The sequence below is a fragment of the Sinocyclocheilus anshuiensis genome, unplaced genomic scaffold, assembly GCF_001515605.1.
Source record: "Sinocyclocheilus anshuiensis isolate Anshui unplaced genomic scaffold, SAMN03320099.WGS_v1.1 scaffold1054, whole genome shotgun sequence".
Taxonomy (NCBI): Eukaryota; Metazoa; Chordata; class Actinopteri; order Cypriniformes; family Cyprinidae; genus Sinocyclocheilus; species Sinocyclocheilus anshuiensis.
The window spans coordinates 1,126,545-1,142,223 of record NW_015536544.1 but is presented as its reverse complement, the minus strand read 5'-3'; the positions used below and the strand labels follow the sequence as shown (position 1 = coordinate 1,142,223).

The 15,679-nt window shown below is 34.9% G+C and overlaps 1 protein-coding gene across 4 annotated transcripts in view; it reads right to left on the bottom strand.

Moving 5' to 3' along the window:
- cadps2 (Ca++-dependent secretion activator 2) overlaps window positions 1-15,679 on the bottom strand; it is a 189,061-nt gene that overhangs the window by 49,675 nt on the left and 123,707 nt on the right. For all 4 annotated transcript variants that reach the window (XM_016499462.1, XM_016499466.1, XM_016499480.1 and 1 more), the window contains exons 13-14: window positions 10,214-10,401; window positions 621-722 (exon numbers count right to left, since the gene is read on the bottom strand). In XM_016499462.1, the coding sequence (XP_016354948.1) occupies window positions 621-722; window positions 10,214-10,401 (290 nt within the window). The remainder of the gene's footprint in view (window positions 1-620; window positions 723-10,213; window positions 10,402-15,679) is intronic.

Sequence of the window (15,679 nt, the reverse complement as noted above, 5' to 3'; positions counted from 1 at the left end):
AAATGCTCTTCTTTTTAACTTTTTATTCATCAAAGAATCCTGAAAAAAGTATCACAGGTTACAAAAAAATATTAAGCAGCAAAACTGTTTCCAATATTGATAATAAATCAGCATATTAGAATGATGAACTCATTATTTTAAATTGCAATAATATTTCACAATATTACTGGGCACCCATTCACTGCAGAGGATCCATTGATGAGCAAGTGATGTAATGCTAAATTTCTCCAAATCTGCTCCAGTGAAGAAACAAACTCATCTACATCTTGGACAGCCCAAGGGTAAAGGTTCATTTTTAGGTGAACTATTCCTTTAATATTCAGTAATATTATAAAATTGACTGTAATAACACTATTGAATGACAAAAAAAAGTGAACTGAATTGAGCTGGATAATGACAATTGTCTGTAGAGCTGCATTATAGCTGAATCCAATTCATTTTATTATTGATGAACTCTGAACTCAAGCAAGCTGCTTTGAAATCATCTATATTGTATAAAAAACTATAATGTGACTTGTTTTGATTACATAGTTAGCTATTATTTGGATTTTTGCATTGTTTTTTTTTCTATTGGCATTCCTCTATTTCAGTACAGAAGTGGATGTGGGAGCTTGTTTTACCTGAAATGTGTGATCTGCTTCTCCAGTAAAGTCAGCAGTCTGCTCCTGATCTCCTCAAACTCCTCCTTCTCCTGTTCTGTCACTGTGCCCATGCCGTCCGGTCTGCCAAAGCAACAAGGAAACATTCAGTGTTCTGTTTTATTCTTTACAACACCTGTTCATTAATTCCAACTGCCCTTGAATACTGTGCATCAACCGCATAATCAAAAGATTTCTCAAAGATAATTGTTAAGTTTCACAAATATTCCAGCAGAACTGAACAATGCCTCGGGTCTCATTGAAAGGTTTCAAAATCCAAAACCCTTAAATAAAAGTATCAAAATAAATGTATCCTTTGTGAATCACATTAAGGTAATGCAAGATGAGAAGCAATTGGAAATATCTTAAAAATAAGATTCAATAAATTGTTGAATATATACTTACATATGAAATAAAATGGTCACAGATTTAAACTAAATGGCATCTCTCAATACCATGTAACTACAACAATCAAATGTAGCCAGCATATGTTCAACCACTAAGAATTGCACAATTGCACTTTAAGAGCTAAAGTAATCTAAAGTTCGTTTTTTACCATCGACAATGGGCAGTTTAGTTAGAAGCCATTGTGCCTCGCTATCCAAACCCTGCAGTTTCTGAATGGCACAGCTTAGTGCTGTAGAGAGAGCTCTTTCCTTACAAGCAGAGGTAAAGGCAACTTGTAAACCTGTCTGTTCTTCAAATCCCTCTCTCCATTAAATGAAATCCACCTTTTCTTTTTAACAAGAGCCAGCTAATCCCGAGAGAACACAAAGAGGGGGTGTGAAGAGCGGCAGAAGACGTGTATGTATGTGCGAGCAGGGGGAGAGAGAGATCAGCGCCTGCAAATGAAAAGGAAAAAAATCTCCTTTTTGCATTATGGTAAAGGCTAAGGAGTGTATAAACTCAACATCGACCCTTTAATCTCTGCGTCTTTGTCTGTCGTTCTGTGTAGGCTCATTAGTTCTGAAGGAAGGCCTCTTAGTTAGCACAAGGGAGAATCGCTCAAGTCCATCCTCGTTTGTGGCTCCCAATACATCAGCAAACCTACGACTACCAAAGCCTTACGACTTTAGACGGTAATTAAGTCTCTCACAATTCACACATCCTCCCAATGACTTGACTAATGCTAAACGAATCCTTCAAACCTTGAAACGCATCCAATTCTACCTTACATAACACAACATTATTAGTGGTGTCTGCTAAGGAAGGCATCATTTTTGCTATCATTATTCAGAGCTTTACAATAAGGACGGCCTGCTGGCAAGGGGCCAGTGTGAGAGAGTTTGGGGCCAGCTGATGGAACTGTCACTGTATGTTACATTTGTTGATCATGTGAATGTGGTTTTATACCTTTAAAAACATATTTAAATTTTGGTGACATTTGGTTGTAAATTCTGTTTGGTTGCAAACTTCTGTTGTTGGCTAACATAGATGAAGTTTTGTCGAAACTGCATGAATGACAATGAAAACTGAATGAGTTGGGAAAAAATAGTTTTGCTAAAATTATAATACGAGGTTCGAGGTTGTCAAGGTTATAACTTCCAGCTATTCTTAAAAAACAAATAGAAACAAAAAGAAAACAATTTGATGAAAAAATATATAATTGAACCAAAATATAATTTTAATATTATATTGCAAACTGTCTATGCAAAGAAAACATATAATAGCAAATAATATACAATTTATTAAAATAAAATATGACATTATAAATAAAATAATAATAATAAACTACTACTACCACCAATAATTGTTATATTATGACATATATAAAATAAAAATAATAAAAACAAACATTAAAAAATAAATGTAAAAAGAAACATTTAAAATATTTTTAATATATAAATATATTTTATACATTTTCAAATATAAAATTTAAAATATGAAAATAAATATTAAACTTAAAATCAATTATTTTATTTTATAATATTGTTTGTAAATTAAATTAATATATTGCAAAAATAAATGCATATTCTTTGTAAAAAAAAGTATAATAAATACATTTATGTGTGAGGTAAAATGTATATTGAAAAATTGTAGAAATATTAAAATAAACTTGTAAAATGTAAAACTGTAAAATAATACAAAAGTTTTTTGTAAATATACATATTTATAACTTAGTAAAAAAAAAAAAACTTGAAATACTTGAAAATAAATAATAAAGAAAATTAGATAGAAGTTTTAAAATGAAACTTTCAAGAGAAAAAAAAAGGACTTGGGCTAGTAAGCGACTATCTAGTTTTCAGACGGGCAAACACCACATTTCTTTAAGAAAATGTAAAAATGTAGCTGTGTTTGTTATTCACATTGCTATAAGAAGTTGCTTTGGTATGAATGTGTCTGCAAAACCATAAACACAATGCAAAACCAGTCAAACAGTAAGTACACAATCCCCACAAGCTCCAAGATACTTCAATTCAAAGCAGAGGAACTCAAATGTGCAGAAAAATCTTGCATAGTGTGGTTCCCTCCACCTCACGCAGAGCTGGCCCATTGGGAGTGGGTGCATGTGGCGGCCTGTTGGGGGTCTGACTTATTGTTTTCACCTGATGAAGCGAGAGTGTTTGAGACGAGTGAAACGTTGACCCGTCCAGGGCCAGTCAACGAGGGTCAAACAGCGGCGGGAGTCTCGGGAAAGTCTGGCCGTGCCGAACTGTCCAGGAAGATGGTTGAGAGGTTCAGAGCTGTGTGTTTGCAAGGGCTCTACAAATGGAAACGACGCACTCCATCCTCTATGACAGACGGGGTTGGTGTGTATCCGATCATATAAAGACCTCACGGACAAGACAGAAGTGACAACCCAAAGGGTGCCGCTCTGGATGTATGTCATGTTTACAGTGAGTAAGTAAGTGTGCAGATTGGTAAATACTCTTGTCACACGGGGCAACCAAGCATGATAGACAGGCGAGAGCGAGGCTGGAGCAAGACTGACAGGTGAGAAAGAGGTTAGATTGTGATTACCGTCACTCTGTCCGTCCTCGCCAGTTCATATCACACATGAAGCCGCACCTGTCCGTTTCCTCTCGCGTACTTGCTTCTCAGTCTCAAGCCTCGTCGAGCCCAGGGTGCATCTGTCAGTCAAACGCAGGCAACACTGACTGAAATGTGCCACGAGGATGTCTGCACTGACAAACATGTCTGAAAGAAGTCTCTGTTCACAAGCCCAAAGTGTACTTCGTTTTTGTACGCGTACGCTAGCGCATGTGTACAGTTGTTGTAGCAGTTACAAAAATCGGGTGGTGTGCGTGACCCTCGCGTCCGCTTAAATAGAGAAGCATAATTTAGGCTTAAGTCTGAATTCTGGGAAGGCATTTACAATGGTTCAATCAATGGTAAAAAAAGAATCAATGGTTCAGTTTCACATCACTTTTGAGCACAACAGCTGTTTTCTCAAAGTAAAAATCTTAATAATTTTCTCCATATATATTGGTTAAGATAATATATGATAAAAATGATGTCAGTTTATTAGTCAAACTTCACTACCCATAATTCTGAAAAGAGATTCACCAATCAGAAGAAGCTGCTGTTACTAGAGAAACCGAAATTACGGCAAAAGATCGGCAGTGTTTGGAGTTGTCTGTATCATTATGTGTGTGTGTGTGTGTATATATATATATATATATATATATACATTTTTTTTAAGTATATTTTTACTAAATTATAAATATAAGAAACATTTAATAATTTTGTATTTTCTACATTTATTATTGAATGTTTATTTTAACACATCTCTATATATATATACTGTATGTATGAATAGTATATAAATTAAAATCAGTTTTTTTATTATTTACTGATTATTTGATATAAATGTTCTAAAATAACAACTATAAATATAATATAATAAATAAAAATTAATAACGTTATTGTTAAAAAAAACAATTTTTAAAACCCTTTTATATATAAATAATCCATTGATGTTGATTTTTTTCTTCTTCATTTAATTCCATAATTTTTCATTGTTTACTGTATGTGATTGTAGTTCAAATACACTGTGTACATATGGCTTACAACTCTTTACTAATACATTTTTTGAAATCCCTACGAAGAAAATTAATTCCTGGAACCAAGCCTGCAGAAAAGTGTCTGGTCTCTGTTGTGATCGACTAGAGTCAGTTGGTGGAAGATCAGAAATAAAGCTGTCATGAAATGAAGATAAAGAAGAGTTATTGGACGTGTTAGATCAGTTGAGTGGATGCATTCTCATCTGAACTGAAGATTCGAGGTTGTCTGGACCAGTGTTGAGGCTTGTGTTATTTTCTACCTGCGCACAAGTTAAAAAGCCTTGAAGCTCCTAGATTAAAATGATCTCATTTGCAGACTTTATTTTAAAGTAATATATACACACACACACACACACACACATATATATATATATTACAGAAATTAAAAATGTGTGTTTGTGTGTGTGTTTCACTCACTTTCCTGATGAGCGTGACTGACGCGCTGCAAGCAGAGAGCTGTATATCTCATTTCTGTTTGCCTTCAGCGTTCGTTAGAGCATTTGCAGTACATTCGTAAGACAGACGTAAGTGCCGTTATGTACCGAAGCTTTGTAAACAAAACGAACAGTTCAAACACGTAAATATATAACAGTGCAGAGAGCAATGTTATGCATTTGCTGCCTTCTCCTGCGCCGTCGCTACTAAGCAATGGGGTAAACAGCTGCTGGCTTGATGACGCAAACGAACCACGGTTCGGACCCAAATAAAATAATATGAATGCAGTCCAGCGGGGGCAGGGGGAGGGGGGAGCAATTGAACTCGGGTTCGGACCAGGCAAGCGAACCAAGTGTGATCTATCAAAGTCTGATCATGTTAATGGAAGAGTATCATGGCACAAACAAAGGAGATCTCCGAGGACCTCAAAAAAAGAGTTGCTGTTGCTCATCAAGTTAGAAAAGCCATTTCTAAAGAGTTTGGACTCCACAAATGCACGGTCAGACAGATTGTGGTCAAATGGAGGAAATTCAAGACCGCTGTTACCCTCCCCAGGAGTAATTGACCAACAAAGATCACTCCAAAAGCAAGACGTGTAAAAGAAGATAGAAAATATGTTTCTCACAATTCTGAGTCAAAATTGCAAAATATATATTGGAATTTTATATCTCGCAGTTCTGACTTTTTTCTCAGAACTGCGAGATATAAAAGTCCAATTATAAAAAGAAAAGTCAAAACTGTGAGTTATAAACTCACATGTATACTTTGTGCATCGTGTTGAATTAATGCGATAATAAACTGACATATAAAGATGTCATATCGAATCATAACATTCATAACATTGACTGGCTAAAAATGTCTTTGGAAGATCTGTGCACTATAATGGATATCATGCACTGAAGAGTTAATTATTTTTATGTACTTCACTTTTTGTGCCTTTTCTCTTTCTAACATCTGAATTTCACCCTATATATATTCCCAAGCTTCACAGCTGAACTGTCATTATTCAAATGACACCTCCAACAAAAAGCTACTCATGCCAATTTTCCTCAATTGTAACTGGTGATTAGCTAGAGAGGCTAATCATTACTGTTCCTAATGGACTAAATAAGCCATCAAAGAGAGGGAGCACATCCGTGTGTATTTAACATCTAATAAGTCAATTGACGGGTGATTCGAGGTAAGTGGAAAACGAACAGCTTTCAGTATACGCTAAACACAAAGAACTACACCAACAAGTGGACAAGGGACATTGCTTATACCCGAGCCGCATTCTGTCCTCTCACCACTAACGTAAAGCATATTTCCGTCTTTAAGTAATGTCAAACCGTCAATAATTCACACAATCAATTACAGAAAATAAGCCTGTTATATGAAAATCGGATCCTCGGAGGACTTATGAAAGAAAAAATGTAGAAGCAGCACAAACGGACTCCGTAATTATGGCTTAATTGCTTTGCGTTTTGAGATAATGGGGAGCCATTAATTAATTTGCCAAGCAGACACTCTCTGTATTTCTTTGAGTGAAGCGGGAACATGGCTGCCATGCTGAGCGCCTCCCGAGTGATTAAAGAAATTCTTCTGTTTTGTTGTTCCTTTTGTATGCCTACCCATTATGTGTGGACAAAAGCCATTCGGAGTGTTTTTTTTTTCTTTTTGTGATCTATCAAACATGTGGGACTTCTCATTTGTCCAACACAAATGAAATCCTTGATTTCAAACACTTAATAAGTGAGAATTCAAAATGCACAACCTCCATGGAAAGCAAATGTTCCTTGCTATTTGAAAGGGCACTAGGGCGTTGCTAAAGTGCTTGTTTTTATACATAAATCTTTTTTGCATGTCAGGTGCTTACATTATATTTTTTAAATATCTTTCCATCTTTCCCATAATTAACATATAAAATGTTGCCCTCAATAAAATGTATACACTACAAAAAAATACAAATAATAAAATAAAAATAAATAAAAACAATTTTTTCCCATAAGAAATGTAATTGTCTGTGCTAATTGTATAACACATAAAAAAAATAAAAAAAATAAAATATCAAATACACATATATATACATTCATGTATAGAAACATTATATATTATAATGATACATTGAAATTAAATATATGGTGATGTGTGTGCTCCTAATTATTCCCAAGGTGTTCTGGGTGGTTGCTAGAGTGTTCCTGGGCCGCTTCTATGGCATTTTGGGTGGTTTCTAGTAGGGGTGCAACGGTTCTCGGTAAAACATCGAACCGTACCGTTCTCCACACACGGTTCGGTATGCAATAGGACCGCGGTTCAACTTAAATCTGACAATGCATCTGTAATATGGTTTGTTAGAGTTCGGCTAATGCATGTTTCTGTTGATGGATACAAATTCTGGCTTCCCAATACATTACAACAAGAGCGATGAGAGAAAAAAAACAATACGTGGACAAACCGGTCACTCTTTGTTCAATGCAAGTGCTGGCAGTCATTTATTCCGTCATTTTGCTGATAGCGCTCGTGTACAGGTGAGACCTGAACAGCACACGTTGCTATCTGTGTTTAAACTAAACTCATTTAAGCCTTGCCAGTTTAAATATTAAAGAGCCAGAAGACGCGAACTCACGCGCGCAGATAGAAGATCTGTGTGTGAGCTCATCCGAAGTGCGTGAACCCGCGTCTCAGAACGCGCGCAAATACTAAGCTCTCTTTGAAGTATTGTGCTTGAATGGACAAATTCACGCAAAAATTATGTCAAAGTGCCCGTCTTGGTGAGTATCCTATAGCAGACATAGTCGGCTGAACAAACAGTATCAGTGCACTGGATCAGTGTGTTCTCCTAAAGTGACAGCACTTTCTTAATGTTAATCAAACAGCAACAACACAGAAATCACTCACTGCTCTTGATTGAATAAATTTAGTTACTTTAATAAGGATTAATCTTTAATTTATACAGTCAAATATGCAATGTTATTTTACATTTGATTACTTTATTCAATTTCTGTACCTAAAAACTAATGTTAGACCTACCTAAAAAACCTGAAAAGCACTGTTTATTTTATTTGTATCTTTGTTTTATTGTATTTATTTGTGCTGTTGCTTGTATTTAGATGATTTGTTATCTTCATTATTTTTATTTGACAATATAGTTTTTTCCCTAAACATAGCACATACCGAACCGTACCGAAACCATGACTCGAAAACCGTGATACAAACCGAACCGTGAGTAAGTTGAACCGTTGCACACCTAATATATATATATGTGTGTGCATGTATACATAATACGAATAATATATCACCGCCACTTACAGGTGAAAAGGTTTGTAAAAACGCAACACTATTTATAAAACCAATTTATTTTTTTTTTAGATTAATTTTATTCTGTCTATACTTCCTTTCTGTAGCTTAAACAGCAGAGCACGGCACTAGCATTGCCAAGGTCATGAGTTCAATTCCCAGGAAAAGCAAGGACTGATAAAAAAAAAAAAAAAAGTGTACCTTGCATGCAGTGGAAGGCACTTTGGATAAAAGCATGTGCCAAATACATGAATGTAAATTGAATGTCAATGAAAAGTTGCACAAAATAACCCGGCGTTCGTGAACCTGTTTCCGTGGACATGTGAGGCACAGAAGGCATAGCTGTAGTGTAGGAGGGTCGGGTCCACCAGGGCGCTGTTATCTGAAAAATCCATCAGGTCTTTCAGGTAGCAGAGGTGATGATGACAGCCCCTCACACCATATCGAGCGCAGTACTCGTCCAGAACAAACACCTGGCCTGGGCTGAACCAACCCTGAAACACAACAACAGGATCAGAATATATTCTATGGACTATTTATACTATTCTATACTATACTATACTATAATACAATATTGATCAAAATGACAGTAAATACATCTATAATGCAACAAAAGATAATAAATGCTGTTCTTTTAAACTTTAAAAATAATCCTGAAAAAATGTACTAAACTATTTCCACAGAAACATTAAGTAGCAAAAACTCTTTTCAACACTGATAATAATAAATGCTTCTTGAGCAGCAAATAAGAATATTAGCATGATTTCTGAAGGATCATGTGACACTGAAGACTGGAATAATATTATATATATATATTATATATATATAACAGCTATTTTAGGGTGTAATAATATTTCAGAATATTACTGTTTTTACTGTATTGTTAAGTAAACAGAGTCTTGGTAAGCATAAGAGACTTAATTTAAAAACATAAAATACCTCGATCACTATTCTTTTGTAGTGCATACTATTATAGTGTATATACAGAATATATAATGAGTTAGTTATCACAACTTAAAATTCAACATTAGAATAAGTAATAATTAGTTGTTTCAACTTAAAATTAAGTGTTCGTACTTGACTTAAAATGACAAGTTAGATAACTTTAGTTAAGTTGTTTATTTAAGCTGTCTCAACATATTTTAAGTTGTTATAACTAATTGTAAATAAGTAACTAATTATAAATAAGTATATTAAATATACTTAGTAAATAAGCAATTAAGTACAGTTACCTTTTAGTTAATTTTATTTTTTTATTTTTTATTTTTCCAAAAATACTAGCTCATACATGTTCATTCTCTCTGAGGTTCGTACATATCCAACAGTATATCATTTACTCTGGTAAAAACATGTCAGTTACAACCTTTAATAAACGTTTATACAGTATGTCTTTGATCTGATTTTCTCACGTCACTTACATCAGCATCAGACTATCATTCTTGCAATAAATAAACCCTCAGGAGAGTCTATTTTTAACTTGCATTTGGTGCTTATTTTGGTGTTTATTTTGGACCTTGAATACATGTCGCTTAATAAAGGCATGAAACATACACGTTCTGTATCTGAAGGCCAAAAGCAACAAGTACCACAGCAAACAGTGAAGAAAAAGTTTTTAAAACGCCGCTGCCTCTGCGCGACCCCTGCAGGACCTCTATGAAGTAGAGACACAACATTTGCCTAGCGTACCTACTGTAGTTTCTCCTTAACAACACTGCTACGCTAATTGAACTGATAAAAAAAAAAAAAAAAGTGTACCTTGCATGCAGTGGAAGGCACTTTGGATAAAAGCATGTGCCAAATACATGAATGTAAATTGAATGTCAATGAAAAGTTGCACAAAATAACCCGGCGTTCGTGAACCTGTTTCCGTGGACATGTGAGGCACAGAAGGCATAGCTGTAGTGTAGGAGGGTCGGGTCCACCAGGGCGCTGTTATCTGAAAAATCCATCAGGTCTTTCAGGTAGCAGAGGTGATGATGACAGCCCCTCACACCATATCGAGCGCAGTACTCGTCCAGAACAAACACCTGGCCTGGGCTGAACCAACCCTGAAACACAACAACAGGATCAGAATATATTCTATGGACTATTTATACTATTCTATACTATACTATACTATAATACAATATTGATCAAAATGACAGTAAATACATCTATAATGCAACAAAAGATAATAAATGCTGTTCTTTTAAACTTTAAAAATAATCCTGAAAAAATGTACTAAACTATTTCCACAGAAACATTAAGTAGCAAAAACTCTTTTCAACACTGATAATAATAAATGCTTCTTGAGCAGCAAATAAGAATATTAGCATGATTTCTGAAGGATCATGTGACACTGAAGACTGGAATAATATTATATATATATATTATATATATATAACAGCTATTTTAGGGTGTAATAATATTTCAGAATATTACTGTTTTTACTGTATTGTTAAGTAAACAGAGTCTTGGTAAGCATAAGAGACTTAATTTAAAAACATAAAATACCTCGATCACTATTCTTTTGTAGTGCATACTATTATAGTGTATATACAGAATATATAATGAGTTAGTTATCACAACTTAAAATTCAACATTAGAATAAGTAATAATTAGTTGTTTCAACTTAAAATTAAGTGTTCGTACTTGACTTAAAATGACAAGTTAGATAACTTTAGTTAAGTTGTTTATTTAAGCTGTCTCAACATATTTTAAGTTGTTATAACTAATTGTAAATAAGTAACTAATTATAAATAAGTATATTAAATATACTTAGTAAATAAGCAATTAAGTACAGTTACCTTTTAGTTAATTTTATTTTTTTATTTTTTATTTTTCCAAAAATACTAGCTCATACATGTTCATTCTCTCTGAGGTTCGTACATATCCAACAGTATATCATTTACTCTGGTAAAAACATGTCAGTTACAACCTTTAATAAACGTTTATACAGTATGTCTTTGATCTGATTTTCTCACGTCACTTACATCAGCATCAGACTATCATTCTTGCAATAAATAAACCCTCAGGAGAGTCTATTTTTAACTTGCATTTGGTGCTTATTTTGGTGTTTATTTTGGACCTTGAATACATGTCGCTTAATAAAGGCATGAAACATACACGTTCTGTATCTGAAGGCCAAAAGCAACAAGTACCACAGCAAACAGTGAAGAAAAAGTTTTTAAAACGCCGCTGCCTCTGCGCGACCCCTGCAGGACCTCTATGAAGTAGAGACACAACATTTGCCTAGCGTACCTACTGTAGTTTCTCCTTAACAACACTGCTACGCTAATTGAACATGAAGTGTCTAATTTCAGCACGCCTCTCATTTCACGCCAAGACACACAAAAAAACAAAACCGCAGCGTGCGAGACGAGCTCTTCCAAAAAATATTGTTAAAAACACCCCGTCTATTTCCAACATTTAACCAAACGAGTGCAAGGTTAAGTGCAAACAATTAATTCATAGGCAGAAAAGTCACACATAATGCGGGTGAGCGGAGATCGCCGCGAGGCTCCTGTTGCAATCATTAGCTCATTCATCCTTCATATAATAACTAAATTAGGCATGAATCTTACAAACTTAATTAAGACGCCTTCTCTGAAGGAACGTTAGCAAATTAACACTTTGAGGGGGCCGCTCGCCCACGACGGTGCGGAGGGCCGCGAATCAGGAGAACTGCGATGTGTCTCAGACGTTCGCAGGAGACCGATAGTCACAAGGGACCATCGCTCACAGCACTGAGCAGCAGCCGAGATACCGAGACCCCACAACCTTCATGCAGGAGCAAAGACAGAAAGCTTCATTAAAGTCCAACGCTGATTCGAACAAAGCTGATGTCTCTCTTTCATTTCATCCACGGCCCTTCTTTCATCAAAAGGTCTGTCTGATCTACACAAACCTGTTCTATTGCTATTTACATTACTCTAAATGCCGGTTAAGTGCTTACATTACAGTCAGACGCCTTTCAAGCTCTTCAATATTTACTGATACTATATGAATGTGCGTATGATACGTTACACAAAGAGCATCTAACCTTGCAATCACAAAGCAAGTTTCTCACACTCACATAAAGGGTTCAAAATAAGCGCTCAACTTTAAAGGATTAGTTCACTTCCAGAATAAACATTTCCTGATAATTTATTCACCCCCATGTCGTCCAAGATGTTCATGTCTTTCTTTCTTCAGTCACAAAGAAATTAAGGTTTTTGAGGAAAACATTCCAGGATTTTTCTCCATATAATGGATTTCAGTGGTGGCCAATGGCTTGAAGGTCCAAACTGCAGTTTCAATGCATATTCAAAGGGCTCTACATGATCCCAGCCGAGGAATACGGGTCTTATCTAGCGAAACGATTGGTCATTTTCTTAAACATTTTTTTTTAATAATAATTTAAATACTTTTTAACCACAAATGCTCATCTTGCACTAGCTCGACTTCACGCATTATATAGTCACGTTTTTCTATGCTGAAAAATATTCGGTGTATAAACAATTTTCACTTGCTACTAAATTTAACGAATAATTAAATAATCGGCAAGTAACAGACTGGATTAAATGGGAAATTTTGAAGTAGAAATGCCGAAATAGTACTCTCTCTAAATATTTTTCTAAAAATATATATTATTTTTCTTAAAATATATATCAGAAAACGTACTATTTGCTATTTCCTGAAATGGTTCTAAACTCCAATAATCTTTGTATTAATTACAAGTTCAAAAAAATCTTTTATGTATTTATTTCTTTTTTATACAGTGTAATATTAAGCATCTAAAATGAAAATGAGGGGAAAACCCAAAACCTCATAAACAATAATGCAAGTGAAAACAATGGCCTGCAAGGTCATATGGACAATGTCATATGAACAATGCACAATAAAAATAATGCAAGCTAATGTTTTATGAACACTACAAAAAAAATTATTTAAGTTAATTTTGGGAACTTGCATCTTGTTTTTTTTCACTCTCTAATATCCACAGGGCTTAACAATAACTTGAGATGCACCAAAATTATAGAAGTTAATTCTAAACAAATACAACTCTTTATAAATTTATTGTTGTTATGGAGGGACATACATTTATAATTCCCAGATATTTTTGCTTAAAAACCTAATATGTTGTTGTAACTTTTTTAGTTATTACACAGCAAACAGTGAAGAAAAAGTTTTTAAAACGCCGCTGCCTCTGTGCGACCCCTGCAGGACCTCTAAGAAGTCACGACATCCGCCGTGCATACCTACTGTAGTTTCTCCTCAACAACACTGCTACGCTAATTGAACACGAAGTGTTTAATTTCAGCACGCCTCTCATTTCACGCCAAGACACACAAAAAAACAAAACCGCAGCGTGCGAGACGAGCTCTTCCAAAAAATATTGTTAAAAACACCCCGTCTATTTCCAACATTTAACCAAACGAGTGCAAGGTTAAGTGCAAACAATTAATTCATAGGCAGAAAAGTCACACATAATGCGGGTGAGCGGAGATCGCCGCGAGGCTCCTGTTGCAATCATTAGCTCATTCATCCTTCATATAATAACTAAATTAGGCATGAATCTTACAAACTTAATTAAGACGCCTTCTCTGAAGGAACGTTAGCAAATTAACACTTTGAGGGGGCCGCTCGCCCACGACGGTGCGGAGGGCCGCGAATCAGGAGAACTGCGATGTGTCTCAGACGTTCGCAGGAGACCGATAGTCACAAGGGACCATCGCTCACAGCACTGAGCAGCAGCCGAGATACCGAGACCCCACAACCTTCATGCAGGAGCAAAGACAGAAAGCTTCATTAAAGTCCAACGCTGATTCGAACAAAGCTGATGTCTCTCTTTCATTTCATCCACGGCCCTTCTTTCATCAAAAGGTCTGTCTGATCTACACAAACCTGTTCTATTGCTATTTACATTACTCTAAATGCCGGTTAAGTGCTTACATTACAGTCAGACGCCTTTCAAGCTCTTCAATATTTACTGATACTATATGAATGTGCGTATGATACGTTACACAAAGAGCATCTAACCTTGCAATCACAAAGCAAGTTTCTCACACTCACATAAAGGGTTCAAAATAAGCGCTCAACTTTAAAGGATTAGTTCACTTCCAGAATAAACATTTCCTGATAATTTATTCACCCCCATGTCGTCCAAGATGTTCATGTCTTTCTTTCTTCAGTCACAAAGAAATTAAGGTTTTTGAGGAAAACATTCCAGGATTTTTCTCCATATAATGGATTTCAGTGGTGGCCAATGGCTTGAAGGTCCAAACTGCAGTTTCAATGCATATTCAAAGGGCTCTACATGATCCCAGCCGAGGAATACGGGTCTTATCTAGCGAAACGATTGGTCATTTTCTTAAACATTTTTTTTTAATAATAATTTAAATACTTTTTAACCACAAATGCTCATCTTGCACTAGCTCGACTTCACGCATTATATAGTCACGTTTTTCTATGCTGAAAAATATTCGGTGTATAAACAATTTTCACTTGCTACTAAATTTAACGAATAATTAAATAATCGGCAAGTAACAGACTGGATTAAATGGGAAATTTTGAAGTAGAAATGCCGAAATAGTACTCTCTCTAAATATTTTTCTAAAAATATATATTATTTTTCTTAAAATATATATCAGAAAACGTACTATTTGCTATTTCCTGAAATGGTTCTAAACTCCAATAATCTTTGTATTAATTACAAGTTCAAAAAAATCTTTTATGTATTTATTTCTTTTTTATACAGTGTAATATTAAGCATCTAAAATGAAAATGAGGGGAAAACCCAAAACCTCATAAACAATAATGCAAGTGAAAACAATGGCCTGCAAGGTCATATGGACAATGTCATATGAACAATGCACAATAAAAATAATGCAAGCTAATGTTTTATGAACACTACAAAAAAAATTATTTAAGTTAATTTTGGGAACTTGCATCTTGTTTTTTTTCACTCTCTAATATCCACAGGGCTTAACAATAACTTGAGATGCACCAAAATTATAGAAGTTAATTCTAAACAAATACAACTCTTTATAAATTTATTGTTGTTATGGAGGGACATACATTTATAATTCCCAGATATTTTTGCTTAAAAACCTAATATGTTGTTGTAACTTTTTTAGTTATTAATATTTATTATATTAATATTTTAATATTCCTTTGTGACGTGCTAAAATTAATGAGTTACAAACATTTAAAAATGCTATATAACAGTATCATTTTTTGGAGCCAGTGGAAATATTGTCAGGGCAAGTGCAAATCTGAACTACTTGCCCAACTTGGCCAGCAAAAAAAAAAAAACAACAACATTGTGGCCTGAGCTACTGCCCATATCTTCCCACTTTTTCCCTA